At 41.6% G+C, this 23451-nt stretch overlaps 1 protein-coding gene and 1 pseudogene across 1 annotated transcript; both read left to right on the forward strand.

Moving 5' to 3' along the window:
* The first annotated feature begins 9951 nt into the window (after nt 1-9951).
* Nucleotides 9952-10068, forward strand: LOC137056938 (5S ribosomal RNA; annotated as a pseudogene).
* Nucleotides 10069-12124: 2056 nt separating this feature from the next.
* LOC137090209 (zinc finger protein 160-like) lies at nt 12125-22123 on the forward strand. The gene is made up of 3 exons (XM_067454043.1): nt 12125-12198; nt 13219-13345; nt 19547-22123. The coding sequence occupies exon 3, from the start codon at nt 19552-19554 to the stop codon at nt 21370-21372; it is 1821 nt and encodes a 606-aa protein (XP_067310144.1). The 5' UTR covers nt 12125-12198; nt 13219-13345; nt 19547-19551; the 3' UTR covers nt 21373-22123.
* The last annotated feature ends 1328 nt before the right edge of the window (nt 22124-23451 follow it).

A 23451-nucleotide genomic window follows, 5' to 3' on the forward strand; every position in this document is an offset into this window, starting at 1 on the left:
GTTAGTTTTATCTTAAGAAAAGTTCCATTAAAAAAGTTATTTTGATTATTTATTTTAATGTTATTAAAAAGTAACTAAGAAATTAACATAGAATGATTAATTCTTTATAAGTATTTTTCATTGTCAGTTTGGTAATAATGAATTAACATGTTAACTAATGAAGTCGTATCTCAAAGTTATACTGAACAATAACAAATAATTAGAACAGTTCTAATTATTAGGGTATGAACAGTTCTAATTATTAGGGTATGTTGTAGTCCAGATTAAAACATAAAAATGTTTAAATTTGAAAATAAATAGTCTATTAAGTCTTTAAGTATTAAGTATTTGGTGCTGTGATGAACAACATTGAGATTACAAAAAACGAATGGCTGTTTTAAAAACTACATGCGTTTTTTGTTTGTTTGCTGGTTTCCGGGGTAACCGGCTGCATTCTGCAGTTCATCAGCGCCCTCTGCTGTCACTGAGCGGCACTTCAGCAGCGCGTCTCCTTCACCGGTTCAGTCATGTGCAAACGCACGTTGGGCTTGTTTATATCTGAGCGGGTGTCCCTTTGACGCAGAATACAGCGGTGTTGAGCATTTATACGGTTGATGGGCAAAGTATTCTTGAGTGCATTATAAAAAAATTATAAATTGTTAATAAATTATTATTTACGATATTTTAAAGTGCTCACGATAACAATATCGTGCATATTCATTATCGTGATAAATCGCATTATGGAAAATCGGCACATGTCTAGTGGGTAATGTCAATAATAAGACCAGGACTGTGTCAGTGAAGCAGGATGTGATTGTTCCTCCAAGGACAGAGGTTATAATTCCTGGTAACGTTGAAGCGGTCGGATTAGAGTGTATAGAAGGAATGTTGGAACCCTCTGATAGATTGGTTACAGATGTCTTGGTGGCCCGTGTGTTATGTAGGGTGGAAAAAGGGGTGTTGCCACTAAGGGTCATTAATGTAACAAGTGATGAACTTACCTTAAGAAGAGGGATGACCATTGGAACCCTCTGTACTGATGTTCAGATAATAGAGAGTGCAGTTAACACCCCAGTATCATTTAAAGACTCAGAGCAACCATGGACAGCCGAAGTACTGTTACAATATTTGGGGTTGCAAAACAGGGAATTGGAACCAACACAGTTAAAGTTAATTAAAGAATTGTTAAATAACTATCTCTCTGTTTTTAGCAAGAATGATACAGATCTAGGACGGACCCATAGGACCCTCCATCAAATTGATACAGGTGATGCAAATCCCATTAAAATGGCCCCTCGTCGAGTACCACTTCATCTGCAACACGAGGTAGCAGACCATGTGAAGCAGATGCAGGAAAGCGGCATTATACGGCCATCATGCAGTCCTTGGGCCGCCCCTGTTGTTCCGGTGAGAAAGAAAGATGGCGGGTTGAGATTTTGTGTTGACTATCGCAAATTAAATGATGTCACGAGAAAGGATGCATATCCTCTTCCACGCATCGATGATGCATTAGATAGTCTCACCCATGCCCAGTGGTTTTCTACCCTGGATTTGGCCAGTGGTTACTGGCAGGTGGAAGTAGATCCTAAAGATCGCCCCAAGACTGCATTCATAACTAGACAGGGGCTATTTGAATTTAACGTTCTTCCTTTTGGTCTATCCAATAGTCCAAGTACATTTCAACGGCTCATGGATTTAATCTTGGCAGATTTACAATGGTCTGTGTGCTTAGTATACTTGGATGATATAATAGTCTTTGGTAAAAATTTTGAGGAACATCTGGAGCGGCTGGGCCATGTTTTGTCCAAATTACAGACTGCCAATCTCAAAGTAAAGCCCTCTAAGTGTAACTTGTTTGCTACCAAGGTGCAGTACCTTGGTCATGTTATTTCAGCTGAAGGGGTGATTGCTGATCCTAGTAAAGTGGAGGCGGTACAAGCATGGCCAACCCCTAAAAACCAGACAGAGGTACGAAGTTTTTTGGGCTTAGCATCTTATTACAGACGATTTGTAAAGAGCTTTGCAGAGTGGGCTAGACCACTGCATAGGCTGACAGAAAAAGGTAGACGATTTCAGTGGGATGGTGGTTGTCAGGCTGCTTTTGATAAGTTGAAATCTTGTCTTATTACTGCTCCAATTTTAGCGTATCCCGACCCCCAGCGCCCTTTCATCTTAGATACTGATGCAAGTGATGCCGGGATAGGAGCTGTTTTGTCCCAGGAAGTGGATGGCCTGGAGCGAGTGGTGGCATACGCTAGCAGAACCTTGAGTAAACAGGAACGAAAGTATGCCACCACAAAAAAAGAATTGTTAAGTGTGGTCACATTTACAAAATATTTCAAACACTTTTGGGGAAAGAGTTTTTGTTGCGAACAGACCATAATTCTCTCCGGTGGCTGCATAATTTTCAGGGGGTGGAAGGCCAACTGGCCCGCTGGTTGGAACAATTGGCTGCCTTTCAATATAAGATTGTTCATCGGCCTGGTAAGGATCATACTAATGCAGATGCATTGTCAAGGTTGCCTGCGTATTTAGGGGATGCCATCATTAGCCCTGTTAACCAGTTAGAAATTGAACCTGTAGTTCAAGTTTGTGCTTTGGAGCAGGGCGTGATATTGGAGCAGGGAATAAGGGAGGGAGAAGAAGAGACTAAACTGACAAGAGTCCAGCAGAGTGATTCGGAGCTGAGTTTGCTGTTAAAATTGAAGAATCAGGGTGGGAGTAGACAGGAGAGTATGAACGCTTATCCATCCCTTAAAAAGTATGCCTTGGTTTGGGAACAGCTACAGGTCCAAGGGCAGAGGTTAGTCAGGGTGTTACCTGCAAAACCAGGTTTGAGGGCTAAGACCCAAGTTGTTATTCCACAGTCTATGGTGCCAGAAATTTTAGGGCTGTTGCATAATGTAACTACTGGGGCTCATTTGGGAGTGCAGAAGTTGCAGGGAAAGGTGGGAGATCGTTTTTATTGGCCGGGGTGGCATAGAGATGTGAAGCGTTGGTGTCAGGAATGTCCTGAGTGTGCGGTTCGTAAAGAGACTGGTCCTGCCCCTCGTGCCCCCCTCGTGCCCCCCTCGTTCCTTCTGTGACATTTCGCCCCTTTGAACGAGTGGCACTTGATATACTAGGCCCCCTGCCTGAAACGACCCTTAAAAACAAATATGTTTTGGTGGTGGGGGATTATTTTTCAAAATGGACTGAGGCATATCCACTCCCTAACCAGGAGGCAAAAACAGTAGCTAGAGTTTTGGTAGAGGAGTGGGTGTGTCACTATGGAACCCCTAGAAGCCTACATTCTGATCAAGGTAGGAACTTTGAATCAAATTTGTTTGGGGAACTGTGCCGGTTGCTGGATATTAACAAGACAAGGACCTCTCCATACCAGCCTCAGTCAGATGGAATGATTGAGAGATTTAATCGTACTCTGCTTTCTATGCTATCTTTTTATGTAAACGATAATCAGCAGAACTGGGATGTTCTGTTGCCTTATGTGATGATGGCATATCGGAGTAGTGTCCATTCCAGCACAGGTTTTACCCCCCTATAAAGTTCTGTTTGGCCAAGAAATGGTTCTGCCCATTGATATAATGATGGGTGTAGATGGTCAGGAGAGATTTACAACTGTAAATGAGTATGTGAAGAGGGTAGCTGAAAGTCTCTCTACCGTGGTACAATCAGTGAAACATCATCAGGCTAGAGCTTCTGAACATCAAAACCTACATTTTGATTTTAAAGCCAGATTTCAGTATTACTCAGTAGGTGAGTTGGTGTGGTTAAAGAATAAGGCTAGAAAGAAGGGGGTGAGCCCAAAATTACAGAAACGGTTTAAGGGTCCATATAGAATTTTGGAAAGGGTATCAGAAGTTCTGTACAGAATACAGCTTGAAGCAGGAGGCGCTGATCATGTGGTGCATTTTAATCAACTAAAACCTCATGTTCCTTCTATGGTTGCAGAGTCTTGGGGTGGCCATAGGACCGGAACTGACCAGGAGACTATACCTAGCCAGACTACTTGGAGAAAAGAAAAGGGTCCACGCTTTGGGTCTAGCTGGGTGTTCCGACGGTCACGGCCACCTGATATCCCTGCGGTTGATTTCCATCCACCTGCTTGGTCCAGGGCCACTGAGAGGGCTCATCCAGGGGTTTCGTCTTCTCCCGTTGGAGGATCTGTTCCATCCGTGTCGCCTACTACTGTTGGGGGCTCTCAAACTGTACAGCTCCCTGTTGAGGCTGTAGGGTCTCATCCCCCTGCTGTAATTTCAGACATTAAGGAGCCTTGTTCCCTTGGGGTTCCTGATACAGATGGGGAGCCCTCCTTATCTGCTACAACGAGGAGTGAAGTGTCTGTGGCATTGGGGCAATTGGACTCGCCAACCTTGTCTATGGCGGAAGAAATTTCCCTGCCAATTGTGTTAGACTCTGGGACGCCTGAATGCGCAAGAGCCCAGAATATAGAGGGGGGCCGACCTGTACGGACACGGAGACCCCCTGTGTGGTTCAAAGATTATGCTGGAACCGAGTAAGGACTCGAGGACGAGTCCATGTTTTCAAGAGAGGGGGTAGTGTAATGATTTGCACGTTTGGGATGTGTGACGTCATCCAGAGTGACAAACACGGGAGAAGGGACAAGCTGGATGAGCACACCTGCGGACAATTTATAATTGTTGTGTGGTTTTAAAAGAGGGGGAGGGGAAGAATACACGGGCTTCTTGTGACAATGTATTGTTGAATACGGACGTGATTGATTCAAGCTTGGAGGGTCTACGGGGAAAGAGGGGCCGTTTTGTGGCGTTCGTGGCTGGCTAGCACCACCGACGCTGAAGAACACCGGGGTACCACTTATTGGCCCGGAGGTAGATAGTGGGGGAACATATAGGTAGAGAGGAAAGTGAACATAGGTGGACCCCGACAGGCTTCACTCAGGAAAGACGTCCCCTAATATTGCTGCGGAGGAGAAGGGCGTGTCTTCTCAGTGACGGCGGGGTGCCGTCAGGCACGGACAGGGAAGTCCAAAACTATTTTATCTATCCATTCATTTGTGTATTGTCTGTCCTGGTCAGCTGTGTGTGCGCATGTCCCGTTAAATGCTGTAGGCTGATTATGTGTACTGGTTATTATATTAAGAGGGTTTTAGTGTGCTGTGTTTATGATATTGTCCACTATTTATTGGTTGCTGTGAAGTTTGAGTGTGTATTGGGTGTCCATTTTTAAAGTGTGTGCACTGTAGAAAGGAATGAAATGACCAGTGTATGTATTCAGGATAGCCAAATGTGACAATGCCAGAAGGCTGCTATTATTGTTAATAAAGTGTATACTTTCTTGATCAGGTGGCTCTTGTGTGCATTGAGTGCTCCTCCCGGACCAAACCGGGTTAAAATTAAAGGTGGTGGCAGCGTAAGTGCAAATCCACAAGATAGCTCCATAGCGCCCCTTAGTGGCGACGGAGTTGATTACAATACTTACACATAATCCACAAAGTCTGTCCCTTCTGACCACTTTAACTGTTAATAACTATACACAAGCACATCTCTGCATCCTCACTGTCTGAACTCTTGTTCTCCGGGAAGTTTTGGAGCAGTCCGCATCACGAGCAGAGGAGGGGGAGTCTGGAAGAGTCCATTTGTGAGGGTGGCATTACTGATGTTTATCCACAAATAACCGCATTGTCTTTCAGAAGAGCAGTTAAATAGTCTTTTGTCATATATCCTGAGTGGAATAATGAAGTCAGAATAAAGTGAGATGATCTGCTGATGATCCTGAATGTCTTGTTGAATGAGTGTTGATAGTCTGAGACTCATCAATATTAACAGAGCTGCTGAAAAAACTCTTTATTTCATCTCAATAGTTCCTGTTTTCACCTCATTTATTATGATGATGTCTTCACATCCCCTGTAAATTCACACTTAAAGCTCATTTCATTGCTGTCAACAGATGCCAGCACAGCATACATTATGTTTAACATTATAATGCCGAGCACAGAGCATCGTGAATGCTTTTATTCATGTTCTGCTGTATCTCCTATGTTTTTGTTTAATAATTTGGGTGTTTTATTCTTCGTTTTTGTGTGTTTTTCAAAATAAATTAACTGAATGAACTAAAGTCTGCATTCGTTATTCACATCCATTGAAATAGCCTTTAAAGGGGGGGTGAAACACTCAGTTTCAGTCAATCTTATGTCAATCTTGACTACCTATAGAGTAGTATTGCATCCTTCATATCTCCGAAAAGTCTTTAGTTTTATTATATTTATAAAAGAAATATGGGCTGTACCGAGTCTTTCCGGAAAAAACAGAGCGCCTGGAGGCGTATCGTGTGGGCGGAGCTAAAGAATGACAAGCGCGCAAAGCGGTGACGTCCTCAAGCGTGGAGAAACCCTTGCTATCGATCTCAGCTAATAGATATGATCCAGAATCTAATTCGGAGGCTGAAATAGAAACAGCAACAGCAGGACGTCCATCTCTGTGGTATGGACTGTATTTAGTGAGCTGTCAACATTTGTGTGTGTTTACTCGCAGTTTATGTGGACATGATTCGGTTTATGGACTATTGTATGTGACTAACGTAAACCTTAGCAGTAGCAAGCAAAACGGTTTTGCACGTCAGACTAGTGTAACGTTAACTTATATATAGAACAACAATGGAGTCCGTTAGCGCATTTGAAAGACGAAGCACGTGATCGTGTCGTTTACTGATGTTTACTCACGTGACGATAGCCGACAGCACAGACATTTGAAGCAGTTTTACTCACCGGCTGCTTCCAAAGCAGGACCGAACCTTTATCGCTGGGACCGCTCCGTCAAAAACACACTTCTTGGAGTGTGGAGATCCACTTTGAGATGCGACTGAAGCGATGTTGTGAAGCTTCCCGTCATTTCTGCATTCAAATCTGTTCAAATGCAGCGCTGCCTTCCCGGAATGCTGTGCTGAAGCGTTGAAGTCACTCGACGTCACCCATAGGAATAAAGTGGAGCGCGGCGCGACGTGTTCGCGGATGACTGGATCTGCCCCTGAGAGTGTTTAGCGTGCATTTCCTCTCTCGCTCTAGTCACGCGCGCGCACCCTTCCGGGAGAAGAGCCCGTACGACCCATACAAGGACCTTCCGTTCTATTAACGTTAAGCTGAGCCATACTCGAAAAAAACTTGTGAGAAACCGGAAGGAGTATTTTTGACACAGAAATACTCCATCAAACGTCCAACATTAGTTTTTGAAACTTTGTCTATGTTTAGGATGGGAATCCAAGTCTTTAAAGGTGTAAAACGCTCAGTATGCATGAAACAGCCTTTCACCGCCCCTTTAAATTAGTTTGGACAAATGAGGACATAAATTAGGATAAACTACAGCATGTCCGCCTATTGAAAAATAAATAATTAAAAAAAATTACCAACTGATTACCAACACACAGTTATTAATCCATGACGTTGCCACAACTTTGCAGTTACTAACTGGCAACTTTATAATGTTACGTTGTGACAACATATACGGGAATTTTACTTTTCCAGGTGACACAACACAACTAGTTACGTCACCACGACGAAAGTTTAGTCAGCAGATTACGTTGCAGTTTTTTATTTACTTTTTATCTTTATGCTTTCAACTGTAGTCCTTACCATTATTTATATCTATAATTTATATTACATCATTTCGTTTCAAAATTTTTAGATATCTGACTATTTAAATGAAGAAACAGAATATACTTTTAGGGTGAACAATAAAATATCAGTTACTCTACAATAGACAAACATGTATCGATTAGTAAAAAAACATCACTTCATCAGATAAACTCCACACCACTCACATATCAATGAAGCTCCTCCCACACCACTCACATCATCAGTGAAGCTCCTCCTACACCACTCACATCATCAGTGAAGCTCCTCCCACACCACTCACATCATCAGTGAAGCTCCTCCTACACCACTCACATCATCAGTGAAGCTCCTCCTACACCACTCACATCATCAGTGAAGCTCCTCCCACACCACTTACATCATCAGTGAAGCTCCTCCCACACCACTCACATCAGGCTTGTTCGACTTCACCCAGCGATGCGCAGACCGATGCCGATACGTTTTACTGTTATAAAAAATGATTTGTGAGCATTAGCGTAGCATAAGGTTTTCGAATAAACAGGAAACACACGTGATCGCTGTCATGCGGTGAATCAGCACGATTGGCTCTGATGACATCCCAGCTGATCCACGATTGGCTCTGATGACATCACAGCTGATCCACGATTGGCTCTGATGACGACACAGCAGATTTAAAGCAAGAGTTTTTGCGTCTGGTTCTGGGTATTTAAGGAAATGTTGCAAAGAGATCAGGGCTCGATTCTGTAGTCAGGTCAGCCCGTAATGCTGGACGTTTCAAGATAACACAGCATACCTGACTGTTAATAAATTGTTACACTTTGATTGATTCTGACTTGCTCTGGATTTATTCAGGTTATGAACGGGTATAATTTCAACAAAGGGTTAAACAGAATAATTAAATGTGTGATTAACTATTAAATATCAATGAGCAAATACCCAATTGGCATTCTAACCTAAATTCAAAATTATGATTAAATGGAGTCAGATAAAGAGGAATTGGAATAAAATCCTTTGCCCAGCTGAAAAGACCGAACGCGCAGCGACCTTCACCAGCCAATCGTTAGCCTCCATTGAGACGATTAGGGCGGCCTTACACTCTTTTGTATTCAGATTTTGCACAGGGACTTTTTTGTAGGTGTTGGGCAGTTACAAGTGTCTGCCCAATTTCATATTCATACGTGAAACGTAGCGCAAATGACGTTAATTGTAATTTTGTAGGTGACATTATCGAGCCATTTTGCCACGCCTAATTCTGAGATAGCAGATGTTTCTGGATTCTCTTCGGGTTTCTCAGCTCTGGGCTTCTAGGCGTCAGGGGTTTACTGACATATCAGAATCCAAAGAGAGCTCTTCAGTCTTCACTACTGTTGTTTCCCACAGACGTTAGGCTCTTATCGTCTTGATTGATCCAAGGCCGTAACTGTCCCAGACTTTCCCAAGATCCTTCTCACGGCCTCATGTCAAGCTGTCCGCCTTTTCATGCTCTTAAACTCCAGTGAACTCAACCAAGATGGCTGATTTCCTTTGAATGTTCTGGGAGTAGAAGCACAGTGGAATCACAGTTGGCTGTGTGATTGGGGGGGGTCTATTTCGAACTTAATTGAGTATCAGTTTATATGTAGTATGTATACATAATAAGGAAAAATGAGTTTGTCTTAGCACTATTTTAAACGTTTCTTGGGTCAAATGATGTGCTCGCATTCATTAATATTCACTTGTTGTGTGTGCTTATATAAGTCTCATTATTCATTAAAAATATTAGGATACTAAGTCCTAATATGATGCATAAGTTATTAACGTTTTAAAATTTCACATTTAAATAAATCTAGTGTTTGATCATATCTAAAGATTTATTCAAATGTATATTTATTAAAGAGCCATAAGGCACCTATAATGGCATTACAAATTAGCATTATTATTTTTTAAGCAACAAAATGAATCTAATTTACCTCCTTGAATTGGAATTCTCTATTTTAACCTTAATTACTACACAAATTAAAACATAAATAATACAAATATTAGAAGAAATGTATTTTAAGTGGTCATAAATTGACAACAATTATTGCACAAATGTATTTAGTACCAAAAGATCTCATCAAAATATTCAATAAAGATTATTGAACTAAAATATAGAACACTTATTTAATTGAAAAATAGTTACAGTGTATGGTCACATTTGACCATCAAAGAGTATGAGTGTGTGTGACCAATTAGTATATACCTGAAGGCTAAATTCAAGAATGAAAATAATGTTAACAATGTTGCATCTCTATCACTCTTCTAATAAAACGATCCTGTGAATATGGCTGACTTACTAAGCAATGCACAAGCTGTACTGTTTAACAAAACTTGCTGTAAACATCTGTATAGTGAAGCTATACAAAACCAGCAGCCATATCACCCTGTAGCCCAAGACTGGTTTCCCACTGAAGCTAAGCAGGGCTGAGCCTGGTCAGTACCTGGATGGGAGACCAACTGGGAAAACTAGGTAGCTGCTGGTAGAGGTGTTAGTGAGGCCAGCAGGGGGCGCTCACCCTGTGGTCTGTGTGGGTCCTAACGCCCCAGTATAGTGATGGTGTTAGAGAGGCCAGCAGGGGGCGTTCACCCTGTGGTCTGTGTGGGTCCTAACGCCCCAGTATAGTGATGGTGTTAGTGAGGCCAGCGGGGGGCGCTCACCCTGTGGTCTGTGTGGGTCCTAACGCCCCAGTATAGTGATGGTGTTAGTGAGACCAGCAGGGGGCGATCACCCTGTGGTCTGTGTGGGTCCTAATGCCCCAGTATAGTGATGGTGTTAGTGAGGCCAGCAGGGGGCGCTCACCCTGTGGTCTGTGTGGGTCCTAACGCCCCAGTATAGTGATGGTGTTAGTGAGGCCAGCAGGGGGCGCTCACCCTGTGGTCTGTGTGGGTCCTAACGCCCCAGTATAGTGATGGTGTTAGTGAGGCCAGCAGGGGGCGCTCACCCTGTGGTCTGTGTGTGTCCTAACGCCCCAGTATAGTGATGGTGTTAGTGAGGCCAGCAGGGGGCGCTCACCCTGTGGTCTGTGTGGGTCCTAACGCCCCAGTATAGTGATGGTGTTAGTGAGGCCAGCAGGGGACGCTCACCCTGTGGTCTGTGTGGGTCCTAACGTCCCAGTATAGTGATGGTGTTAGTGAGGCCAGCAGGGGACGCTCACCCTGTGGTCTGTTTGGGTCCTAACGCCCCAGTATAGTGATGGGGACACTATACTGACAAAGAGCACCGTCCTTCGGGTGAGACGTTAAACCGAGGTCCTGACTCTCTGTGGTCATTAAAAATCCCAGGATGTCTTTCGGAAAAAGAGTAGGGGTGTAACCCCAGCATCCTGGCCAAATTTGCCCATTGGCCTCTGTCCATCATGGCCTCCTAATAATCCCCCTCTCCTGATTGGCTTCATCACTCGGTCTCCTCTCCACCAATCAGCTGGTGTGTGGTGAGCGTTCTGGCGCAATATGGCTCATCCAGGTGGATGCTGCACATTGGTGGTGGTTGAGGAAATTCCCCCCTTCAATGTAAAGCGCTTTGAGTGCCTTGAAAAGCGCTATATAAATCGAACGCATTATTATTTTATTTATTATTAAGCTGTTGTGTATCTGTGTAAGCCATTCAAATGCATTGACACAGCCCTAGAAGTATTGCGCGCTCCATGATCCACGTGACTGTGCGCGCCGCCGGCAGATGAGAGCATGATGCCACTCCGCTTTCATTAGCGCCAAATGCTATTTATTGTTTGAATTTCGCATTAAAACTTAATAACCATATAAAAAAGCTATAGGCCTGGCTTTGTTTAATAGAAAAGGCAGGTTTGGCAAATTGGCGTGAGATGAAGTTGGGCGGCGTGAGAGCGTGACACAGAGCCGAAAGCGTGTGTGTCACGCCAAATGCGTGAGAGTTGGCAGGTTATAATTGCACAGTATACACTCTAAAAAACATGACACACACTTATACACTTACAACATGATAATTATGGCATATTTGTATTACATATTGACAACATTAAGGGTGGTTTAACAAATATTAGATAAGAGCCAGGATTACGATTTCCTCTATGACGCCATAGTTTAGGTCAAGAAAAATATTCATGACACTGTTATAAAACAATTTAACAGAGTATTAACACTTAATGACATCTTAATTACAAATTCAATTTGTACCACTGAAAAAAAAAGTGGTCATAAAAAAATGATGACATTATAATGGCGTCACGACAGCCAAAACCAATCACATGACAGTTTAATGTAATGTGAATAAAGATAAGTAGTTTCTTAAGTTTGTCATTAATCTGCTATGTCATGATTATAACAGGTTATGTTGCCTTGGTAATGTCAAGTTGACACTGACAGGAAAAATGATGATATACTGACAGCTCGATTTAAACAGGGCGAAACTGAGCCTTATATGAGCCTGCTCCAAGTCTGCACAATAGTATTTTCTCCATTCACAGATTCCGATTGGCCAACGCATTTGTCAGCAAAACCTAAAATACACACACACACACACACGCACACACACACACACACACACACACACACACGCACACACACAGCTGCAGCGAGTCAGTCAGCCCGTACTGTCGTTCAGAAGTTCAGTAACAGCAGCGGCGATCGTCTCTGAGGTAAGTCGAGCCAGTTCGCGGTATTTCTCCTCATATTTACACACCATCACACACACTTTATACAGTTTGATGAAGCGACAGGTCATGTCTGTATTGTTCTCATCGGGCTCAGCGCTACTTGAGCGTCTTCCTCCTGAAATAGACATTTAGTGCAGCAGCAGCGAGCATGAGAGGAACATGTGTTGAGTTCATTCAGACCTGAGTGAGTGTGTGTGTGCTTTTGGGATCGTGTGTGTGTGTGATTGTTTTAATGTTTGAGTGAGAACTGTTAATGAAGGTCAAGTCAAAAGGCAAAGTTTGAGATATGTGAGGGGAATTATACAAGTGTTGAGCTCACATTTTAAAGCTAGTTGCTTTACATTATTAAAATACTCACACTAGCCTATAATGAGCCACGTGAGACTTCAGAAATACATGTTCATTTGGAAATGTTTTAAAGGTTTTGTGATCATCGTCATTTTCTGTACAAAATATGTTAATGATCTAATTACTTTATTACATTAATAGTAGTTATTAGAAAGTTGAACTATATTTAGATTCATTTAGATATATTAGGGTAAGTATTGATCTGAGTGTAGTGTTGTTTTTTAATGGCATATTGTGAGATATTAGAGTATTATCTTTCAGTAGAGCAGTTTATAAGTCTTTAGTCATATATCCTGAGTGTAATAATGTGTTTGTAAGAGCAAACAGTCAGAATAAAGTGAGATGATCTGCTGATGATCCTGAATGTCTTGTTGAATGAGTGTTGATAGTCTGAGGCTCATCAATATTAACAGAGCTGCTGAAAAGACTCTTTATTTCATCTCAATAGTTCCTGTTTTCACCTCATTTATTATGATGATGTCTTCACATCTCCTGTAAATGAGAAAGTACTGCGGTATTTGTTGATCCTTTCTACTTTATTTCTTTCCATTATTTATTTGTGTCAAAATTGACATTAAATTATTTTTATTCTGTTGTCTATTAGTATTAACAACAAAACAAACTTAGTAACTGATATATTTTTGCTTTTGTCAGATCAGCCCCTCCTACTGCATTTCATCATCAGTGAAGCTCCTCCCACAGCAGTCGCATCATCAGTAAAGCTCCTCCCACATCAATCACATCATCAGATCAGCCCCTCCCACACCAATCGTTTCATCAGGTCAGTAATTAATTAATATTAATTTTAGTTTTAAGAAGGAGTGGGTACAGAAACACGATATTAAATGCTTCCCAGAGCTAAATTATGAAAAGCCACAGTATCGGCAGATCACGCGAGCTGACTACACAAGCGGTTCTGTTTAAAATGCTGCGCGCTCCATCACTGCGTGTGCTGTGAGTTTAACCTGTTTTTTTACTAATCCTACACCAGAACGTCCTGTAAATGTCCGAACTTTACAGAAAATGCTTTCACACAAGAAACAAACCGAAGCTTTGTTCAGTTTGGTCCGGACCGAGACTACCTCTTTTCGTCAGACCAAATTTCGTCTGTTTGGTCTGGACCATGGTCTGAGGGAGGTTTCACACCTGTAATTTTGGTTCGTACCTGTGGCGAGGTGAACAAGGGAGAGACATGGGAGGAGCGAGTGAGACCGGGGACGTGATATCGAAAGAGCGCCACCTGCGAGCCACACCGGTCTCGAGTCCTCTCATGAGGGAGCTCGGAGGCATTTAAGGACGAGCGACACCAGTCAAGGACGAGCGAGGACAGTTTTGTTTTGTGTGCAGGCAGTCGTCCATGAGGGGCTGCCCGCGGTTTACTTTCGTTTTGTTTATTTAATAAAAGTTGTTGAATGTTCGCCGGTTCCCGCCTCCTTCCTTCCATCAAAGAACCTTATTACAGGTCCAAACTGAAAAGTCCGAAAATCCGGACCAAACAAGGTAGGTGTGAAAGCACCCTAAGTCATCTCTCAGATCATTTATATTTTCAGGCCTATTCATGATTTTGGATATGTTAGTCTAAGTGAGTTAAATTCTTTGTCTTGATTTCAGTTTGGTTTTATGGTTTAGTTGTTGAATTTAATTTGCTTGTTTTGTTTGACTGTTCTCTTTTTATTGTGTTTGTGTGAAGCACTTTGGTCCGCAGTAATGTTGTTATAATTATACATGTAAAAATAGCAAGTAGACATCTATTTTAATTGTTGATTGATAAACTAGTGTCGGAGTTGGGCTGTAGCGATGAAGGAGACGATTCTGACTCGTCATCTCTGCAGTCGTGTCTGCGCCTATGGAGGGAAATGCTCCTTTCATTTGGATTTCATAATCAAAGTATTTGTTTAGTTAGTGATACTTAGCCTACTTTATTTAAACTTAAAAGCCTAAAATCTTTATTTTAATATGACAATTTGAATATGGCAACATGATACCTCGTTCCACAACGCTTCTATGTAAAAGTTGCTCTCAGCAGCTTTGGGAATGGGTTTAATCAAATAACTTCTACTGCTCTTTAGGAGAACTCTTAGTGCTAAGATGAAATGATTTGTGAATACAGCCCGTCACACTTTAATACAGTTTAACAGAGGATCTCATGTGCAGGTGCTCTCCTTCCGTTCTCTTCCTGGAATCTCCCAAATACTCCCAACACTTTCGCCACAGTTACTTCATTCACAGGCTATCTTGTTCTCTTGTGGCCGACTGCCAACTTATCTACTGCAAAAACATATTTTAAATGTGCCACAAAGGGATTTTTCATCATTATTTTTATCAAGAGAACAACACATTAAAGGCCATGTGAACCAAAAGAGCCTTTACTATCAGTGCAGATGTCGACTGACAGAGACTTTCCTGTGAGACTTCGCTCAGTCATGAAGGCCATGAGGCCTAAAAAAACTTCTTTGCAAACTAAAGAGGATGCACCGAAATCAAAATTCTTGGCCGAAACCGAAAAAGAGGAAATCAAATATTTATTTAGCACATTGCAACAATGTACAGTATATGACAGTATACTAAAGTATACAGTATACACAGTATACTAAGATGTTTAACTTGACCTCACTCATGTGTAGGCTACATTAAATAATAATGTACAGGCCTACTGGCCTGCAGAAAGGTACAGGAATTAAATAAAGTAATCAAATGTAAAATAACTGGATATTTAACTGTTTAAATTAAAGATTACTTCTTATTAAACCTACACAAGCTATTCAATCAAGAGCAGTGAGTGATGTCCTTATCTTCTGTTTGACATTAACTCTTTCGCCAGCGTTTTTTAAAAAAGTTGTCCGCCACCGCCGGGGTTTTTGACAATTTTCACAAAGATTTAATAGCCCATAAAATATTTTGTTTTATGAATATCTGAGCATGTCCATCAACACTCCTAATGCTTACACAGTCCTGTAGCTCATCCTGGGTCCACATTTCATTCAGTAACATTAGGCAGTTTTGATTCATATGCTGTTTAATGAGGATAATCACTTTATTTTTCATATGCATATGATTACATGCGATCGCTCGTTTCACTGCGTCTTACTCGAGTGTGTTTTGATCAGGAGATTCAGAAGATGCACAATAGCGCCCCCTAGCGCCCGACAGTGAAAACACAGAAAATTCCGTTATTGGCCTGGAAGCGTTTTTCTCACAAATAACGGAAATTTCCGTGTTTGGCAGGGAAAGAGTTAAACAGAAAGCAGTAAAGGCTACTGCCCCTTTACTAATGCATGGATATGCTCATCTTCCTAGACTATATAAAGTTCACTTAAGGCATATTCAGACTATGTTTGCTAGGATACTCATCAAGATGGACATGTTGACATACCGTATTTCCTCAAATAAAAGCCTGTAGTCAATTAAACGCCAGGCCTCTGATAGTGGCCGGGGGCGTGGTCAACACGAACAAATAAAGGCCGGTCTCAAATAAAGGCCGAGGGGAAAATGAGTGGATAATCTCCTAAATGCCGTTAATTTAATGCGAAACCATCCTTATGCCATGCGCCCCGATGCGAGTCATGCCAGTGCGACACACACTAATCCTGATCTCTTCTATAGTTAACCTAAACACTTTACAGGGATTGCTTTGTAAATTAAATTGAGAATATAACGGATGCATGTGCCATTTTAAATTGGCTACTGTAGTCTATGAGAGATGGGACATCTGTGAAAATACAGGCAGGCTACAAATATTGGTCTTCACAATGCGTGCGTCTCAATCTGCTCCGTCAGTAGTCAGGGCACTGATCAGGGATCAGCCCATTGACTTACTGGTATGTCCTGATCAGTGCCCTGACTACTGAACTAGGGAGCTGATTAAGACGCACCTAATATTAGCCTCTCGTCTCTTTTATGTCTTTAGGGTGTCGCACCCAAGCCTCGAAGCTCAGCTCCGTACAGCGCCGCATCTCAAGCCTTGTTTATACTTTCGCCTGTCTCCGCTGCGCGAGTCTCCGCTGACTGCGCGCCGCGCGCTCCTCCCCAAACGACGTGCTCGCCCTTGTGCTATTCTCTGAAACGACAGAGGGCGATTCGGAGTAATTGTTCTATAAACCAACAGGTAAAAGCGTTGAGTAGAAGTGGGCTAACGTGCACAGGTGATGATATTTATTTTAGTTCATTTCACCAAAAACCACACTACAAAAGAATCGTGTGAAACTCAGTAAACCTTGGCTTGATATTATTACTTGTGACATGAGAACAAAATATGCACTAAATTAACAATCTCTTAAATATTTCCTAATTTCACTAAACTTTAATGTCGTGATTTATTTATTTATTTATTTATTTTATTTACCCTGGATCTTTATTTAAAATGGCTTATTTCTGCTTTTTTAGGCTCATTCAGTAAATCTAAGCACCTAATGTGCAAACTGGGGGCCGGTGTGATGAGACGTCATGCTCGGCTAGATTCGCTGAGACCTCGTTCATCTTCGGATGCGGAGTTGCGCGCGGAGTTACAAAAAATGCGTATTATGTTGTTGTATGGTGATATTTTTGCAAATGTTTCTTAAAAAAATCTATGATATTTGTCCACTGGAACGATCACTTTAAATTGAAAACGGTTTACATAAAGCAGTTATATTTCAAACAGATGGAATTAGAAATACAGGCCTGCCCCTAATAAAAGCCTACTTCAAATAACAGCCGGTTCCCATCGGCAGTTCAGGTAAATAAAGGCCCCGGTCTTTATTTGAGGAATTACAGTATTTCTTGTGTGAGTTTGTCCATTCAAGCGCAAGACTTGAAAGAGAACTCAATATTTGCGCACTCTGAGACGTGTGTGCGTTTTGGGACGAGTGCACAGAGACAGATCTTCTCACAGTGCGAGTGAGTTCTCATTCACATCTTCTATGTCTATACCCGGGAAATGATGGCGTAAATTACTGGTTATATTCAAACATACGACAGCACTCGCCTACATTGAACAAAGTTTACAAAGAGAGACTCTTTTGCCCACGTTTTTCTTTTATTATCGCTGTTGTTGTAGTTTATCACTAAGGAGCCAGTATGCATATCCATCGACAGAAACATACACAAAGCATTAGTTTCAAGTTACAACCTATATTATAGGTGCGTCATCAGATGTGAGATGATCCACATACGTCCACACCGCAGACATGTTGCTTTAGACAAGCCCATGCAGGTCACGGTTTCTGTTTGCATCATCACAACATTTTGCCCGTATTGTTTCGGTGATGAAAATGGCCCAAAAGTGCAGTATCAGTTTATGTGGCTGAATATTCGGTGCATCCCTACTAACTAATTCTACAATTGTTTTCTATAGGATAAATTAAATTCTTCATCACGACTTGGTACCGAAGACGATATACACTATATTGCCAAAAGTTGCCTTTACGTGCACATGAACTTCCCATTGTTAATTCGGAGGGTTTAATATGGAGTTGGCCCACCCTTTGCCACTATACCAGCTTCAACTCTTCTGGGAGGGCTTTCCTCAAGGTTTAGGAGTTTGTTTATGGGGATTTTTGCCCATTCTTCTAGAAGCTCATTTGTGAGGTCCGGTCGCTGATGTTGGACGAGAAGGCCTGGCTCTCAGTCTCCGCTCTAATTCATCCCAAAGCTGTTCTATCGGGTTGAGCTCAGGACTCTGTGCAGGCGGGTCAAGTTCATCCACACCAAACTCCTCATCCATGTCTTTATGGGCTGACGCTTTGTGCACTGGAGCGTAGTCATGTTGGGACAGGAAGGGGCCGTCCACAAACTGTTCCCACAAACTTGGGAGCATGAAATTGTCCAAAATGTCTTAGTGAAGCATTAAGAGTTCCTTTCACTGGAACTAAGGGGCCAAGCCAAACCCCTGAAAAACAACCCGCCCTATAATCCCCCTCCACCAAAGTTTACACTTGGCAGAATGCAGTCCTGTTCTCCTGGCAACCGCCAAACCCAGACTCATCCATGGGATTGTCAGACTGAAGCGTGATTGGTCGCTCAGAGAACACGTCTCACTCAGTGGTGTAGTCTAGATTTTTGTAGTGAGTATACTGTGATTTATGTAAGGCTTAGATGAACTACTCGGCCATGGAAACCCATTCCATGAAGCTCTCTACGCTTTTCTTGAGCTCATCTAAAGGCCACAGAAGTCTGGAGCTATTGACTCTGCAGAAAGTTGGTGACTTCTGCGCACTGTGACATGCGCTGACCCCGCTCTGGGATATTACATGGCCTACCACTTCGTAGCTGAGTTGCTGTTGTTCCCAATCGCTTCCACATTGTTATAATACCACAACAGTTTTAGCATCTATAAAAAAATTCAGCTTTAATTAAATTACTTTTTAAATAATAACATTAAATGACTAGTGTTATGCCTCTGACTTCAGGCTCATTATCGGCTGATTCAGAGGCTGAGGTTGACATCATTGTAGTCCTTAGTTCACAACACTTAAGTGCCATCTCAGTCAATGCTTAAAAATGAGGGGTGGTCCATGATGGGTAATAAGGGGACACAAATTTTCCTTTAAACGAGTTGGCCTTTAAAGTACTGGATTGATAAGCAGTGTGAGTAGTTTAAACCCTTAATGATACCCATCCCTAGTCTTAAGTGTGTCAAAATAAGAACAATGCAATTTTATTCATAGTTCTTGACTTGTATTATCCCAGTTATTTATAATTATAGAGCTTATTATTCTTTTGGTAACAGGGTTGATGTATGCGGTCAATACTGAGACAATTTATTAAGATTATTTTCTTATCTTCCCATCATGTGGCAGAAAGAGCCCACGTGATGGCACTTCCTGAGTGTCACAGTTTTAAGTAGAAATGCTTCTGACTTAAGTTTAACTGATGCCCAAACGTCTCCTAATTGATTTTGGCAGAGTTGAACAATGCCTCGCCCCCTATGAACACTATCACTTGGGATTAAGGTCTCAAGTGTGCCACTAACTGCATTAAATTATAATTTTTTATTTGATTTCAGACGTAATGGAAGAGCACGAGGAGAGTGAAGAACTGAGTGAAGTGGAGGAGGAACATCATGTCAAACCTGGAGAAAAACCTTTGAGTCGCTCAAAGACTAAAAAGACATTTATAAAGAAAACAAAAGGCAAGAAATCTACAACCTGCACTCAGTGCGGAAAGAGTTTCACAACCAAACAACATCTGAATGTCCATATGAGAGTTCATACTGGAGAGAAGCCGTTCGAATGTGATCAGTGTGGAAAGAGTTTCACACAAAAACCAAATCTTATGAAACACATGATGTTCCACACTGGAGAGAAGCCGTACTCATGTGATCAGTGCGGGAAGAGCTTCACACAAAAACCAAATCTTACGAAACACATGATGTTCCACACTGGAGAGAAGCCATTCACATGTGATCAGTGCGGAACAAGCTTTGCATTAAAAATACGTTTAACGGAACACATGAGGATCCACTCTGGAGAGAAGCCGTTCTCATGTGATCAGTGCGGGAAGAGTTTTCCATACAAACAAAGTCTTGAGGGTCACATGAGAATTCACTCTGGACAGAAGCCGTTCACCTGTGATCAATGTCCGAGGAGCTTCACACAAAAAATACACCCTAAGATTCACATGATGAGGCACACCGGAGAGAAGCCGCATGCATGTGATAAATGTGGGAAGAGTTTCACGTCTTCATCACACCTTACGAGTCACATGAGGATCCACACCGGAGAAAAGCCATTCATGTGTGATCAGTGTGAAAAGAGATTCTCAAACAAACAAAGTCTTGATGATCACTTGAGCATTCACACTGGAAAGAGACCGTTCTCATGTGATCAGTGCGGGAAGAGCTTCGTGAAATCTGATAAACTTAAAAGACACATGAAAATTCACACCGGAGAGAAGCCGTTCTCATGTGATCAGTGCGGGAAGAGTTTCCTGGAATCCACAAACCTTAAAGCACACATGAGGATCCACACCGGAGAGAAGCCGTTCTCATGTGATCAGTGCGGGAAGAGCTTCATGGATTCAAGATATCTTAAGAGTCACATGAGGATCCACACCGGTGAGAAGCCATGCAAGTGTGATCAGTGTGAGAAGAGATTCGCAAACAGAAACAATCTTGAGCGTCACATGAGGATCCACACCGGAGAGAGGCCGTTCTCATGTGATCAATGCGGGAAGAGCTTCAAAGATAATGCAAGTCTTAAGATTCACAAGAGAGTTCACACCGGAGAGAGGCCGTTCTCATGTGATCAATGCGGGAAGAGCTTCAAAGATAATGCAAGTCTTAAGATTCACAAGAGAGTTCACACCGGAGAGAAGCCGTTCTCATGTGATCAATGCGGGAAGAGCTTCAAAGATATTGCAAGTCTTAAGATTCACAAGAGAGTTCACACCGGAGAGAAGCCGTTCATGTGTGATCAATGCGAAAAGATATTCGCTAGAAGACAAAACCTTAATGCTCACATGAAGATCCACACCGGAGAGAGGCCGTTCAAGTGTGATCACTGTGGGAAGAGTTTTAATTATTTATCAAACCTGAAGAAACACCTGACAGTTCATACGAAGGAGAAGCCACATTCATGCTCTGTGTGTGGAACGAGTTTCTCACTGATGCAAAGTTTACACATACATCAGAAAATACACACTGGTGTAAAAAATTACATGTGCTTTGAGTGTGAGAAGACTTTTATTTCAGCGAGACATTTAAAACTGCACCAGAGGACCCACACTGGAGAGAAACCTTACAAGTGTTCACACTGTGACAAGAGATTCGGCGTGACATCACATCTGAAAAGACACGAGAGGATCCACAGCAGAAAGAAGCCGCAGGAGTGATCGGTGTGGATAGAGTTTCACTCCTGAAGAAACACATGAGGATCCATGCGGTGGAGAAACCACTTTTCCTAACAGCCATGATGAGTGACAGGACCTGTTGTTGGCTGATTGTAGGAGTGGGTGATCTGGAGATTTTATATATGTGTATTTTATATCTATTTTATATGTGATTGATCTTGAAGAAGCAAAAAAACTAATATTCAAGAGAATCATAGAGATTGTTATCTTTTATGTCTTCTTAATAATGCAGAAATGACTGTGACTCTCATGCATGGTTTCAAATAAACGCGAGCTAGCAAAATGGACAATGTTTGAAAAATTTGACTCGGCATGAGGCCCAGGACCTAACGAGACCACTTTTAAGATTTTTGGACAAACCCATCAGAAGTTATAATCAAAAATAGTCCTTTTTCATATCTCTGGATGACCAGCTTGTATCGGACCAAAAAATACTATGGTAGTCAATGGTTGCTCTATATGCTTTTTTACAAACATTCTTCAAAATATCTTCTTTTGTGTTTAGCAGAACAAAGAAACTCATTCAGGTTTGGAACAACTTGAGGGTGTGTAAATGATGACAGAATTATCCTTTTTGGGTGGATGTAAGCCCGCTCACTGGTCCAAGGACGGCAGCCAATGATGCGGGTGAAGGGCTCTCTGCGAGTTACTGTCTTTCCTTTTGTACAATGAGACAATATTAGATGAAATGCATTTGTTATCTGTATTACTTCCCTATTAATCTGACTCCATCTTAGTACATTAGAAGTTTGGATTATACGTTCGACATTCTATTTCACTCTTTAACTTTATATCTTTTACTCCTTCATTAAGAATCTATGTCGTTTAAATATCTTTGCGCCAGCTGTAACGCAGGTCTTACGATCACAAACTCGTCAGTTTTGGACGTTAAACAGAGGTAAATGACTATACTTTTATTCTCATGTTAGCTTTCTCTAGAAAATATTTTATTTAGTCCCCATAGATCTGTATACACTTGAATAAAGATAACATTAGTTCTAATCAAAGGTAATGACCACTATTTATAGATATAATTGACCAATATTATTCTTCCAACAGTAGTTTTGATTTAGTCATATCGTGGGTAACCCACGTACATTTAATTAGAATAAAATTACTTTAAACAGAGGTAAGGCTTACCCTATTTAGATTGGTCGATCAACATTATTGTTATCCTAAATGGAAGTTACGTTTTAGCCTTTACAGTCTAAGTACACTTGAATTAATGCCAAAGGTTTAGTCAGAATACCAAAATCTCAGTTAGTGTGCCCCTATGCTCCATTCAACTAGACTTTTGGTCCGATACTTAACCTGACGCAGATTTGCGGTAACATAAGTCTTCACTTAATCTACTTTGAGAAAATAAATTCAAATAAATTTGAATAAATTCAGAATAAATTCAAACGTAACAATTTACACACGTCAATTGTGCGGGACATCTGAGTACAGATTCGCCAAGTTGTGTGTCACCTTTCCCTAAATACCCAGATAGTTCAATAGGTCACCAAATGGTGTTTTCTTTGATTATATTTAGATTTTGGCCCCTTCTTTGGGGGGTCACAAATGGGTAAACAGAGTTTGTGTTTGAATGGTTTCTCAACATCTGTGAAGGCGAGCACTTATTTACATATAGGAGGCATCCTGTATCAGATCTGTGGGAGGTCACCTTCTTACTGGCATTCGATATTTTCTTAACTTATAAAAACTTCTTGGAGATTTGTATTATAATTGGGAGAATGAGACCACTTAAGAACCTTACAGACTATCCCTTTAAGGCTATATCAAACTGGACCTGAGGCCATCTGATGCATTTCGGCACTGCGCCACCTACTGGTCCAGAGATATGAAAAAAGACTATTTTTGATTAGAACTTGTGATAAAGACCACAATGATCCATCCAAATCCTTCTTAACTATGTTTGGAAACCTCAAGATGGATGAAAAGTACACATCCATATTCTCTGTGTATAAAAGGCTCTGAGTTTTCTGTGTGCCTGCCGCTTTAAGACTTTTATTCTGTGGTTACGGATGATAAAATGTGTAGTTAGCGTGACATTAAGAT

The sequence above is a fragment of the Pseudorasbora parva genome, chromosome 2 (assembly GCF_024679245.1).
Source record: "Pseudorasbora parva isolate DD20220531a chromosome 2, ASM2467924v1, whole genome shotgun sequence".
NCBI classification, from domain to species: Eukaryota; Metazoa; Chordata; class Actinopteri; order Cypriniformes; family Gobionidae; genus Pseudorasbora; species Pseudorasbora parva.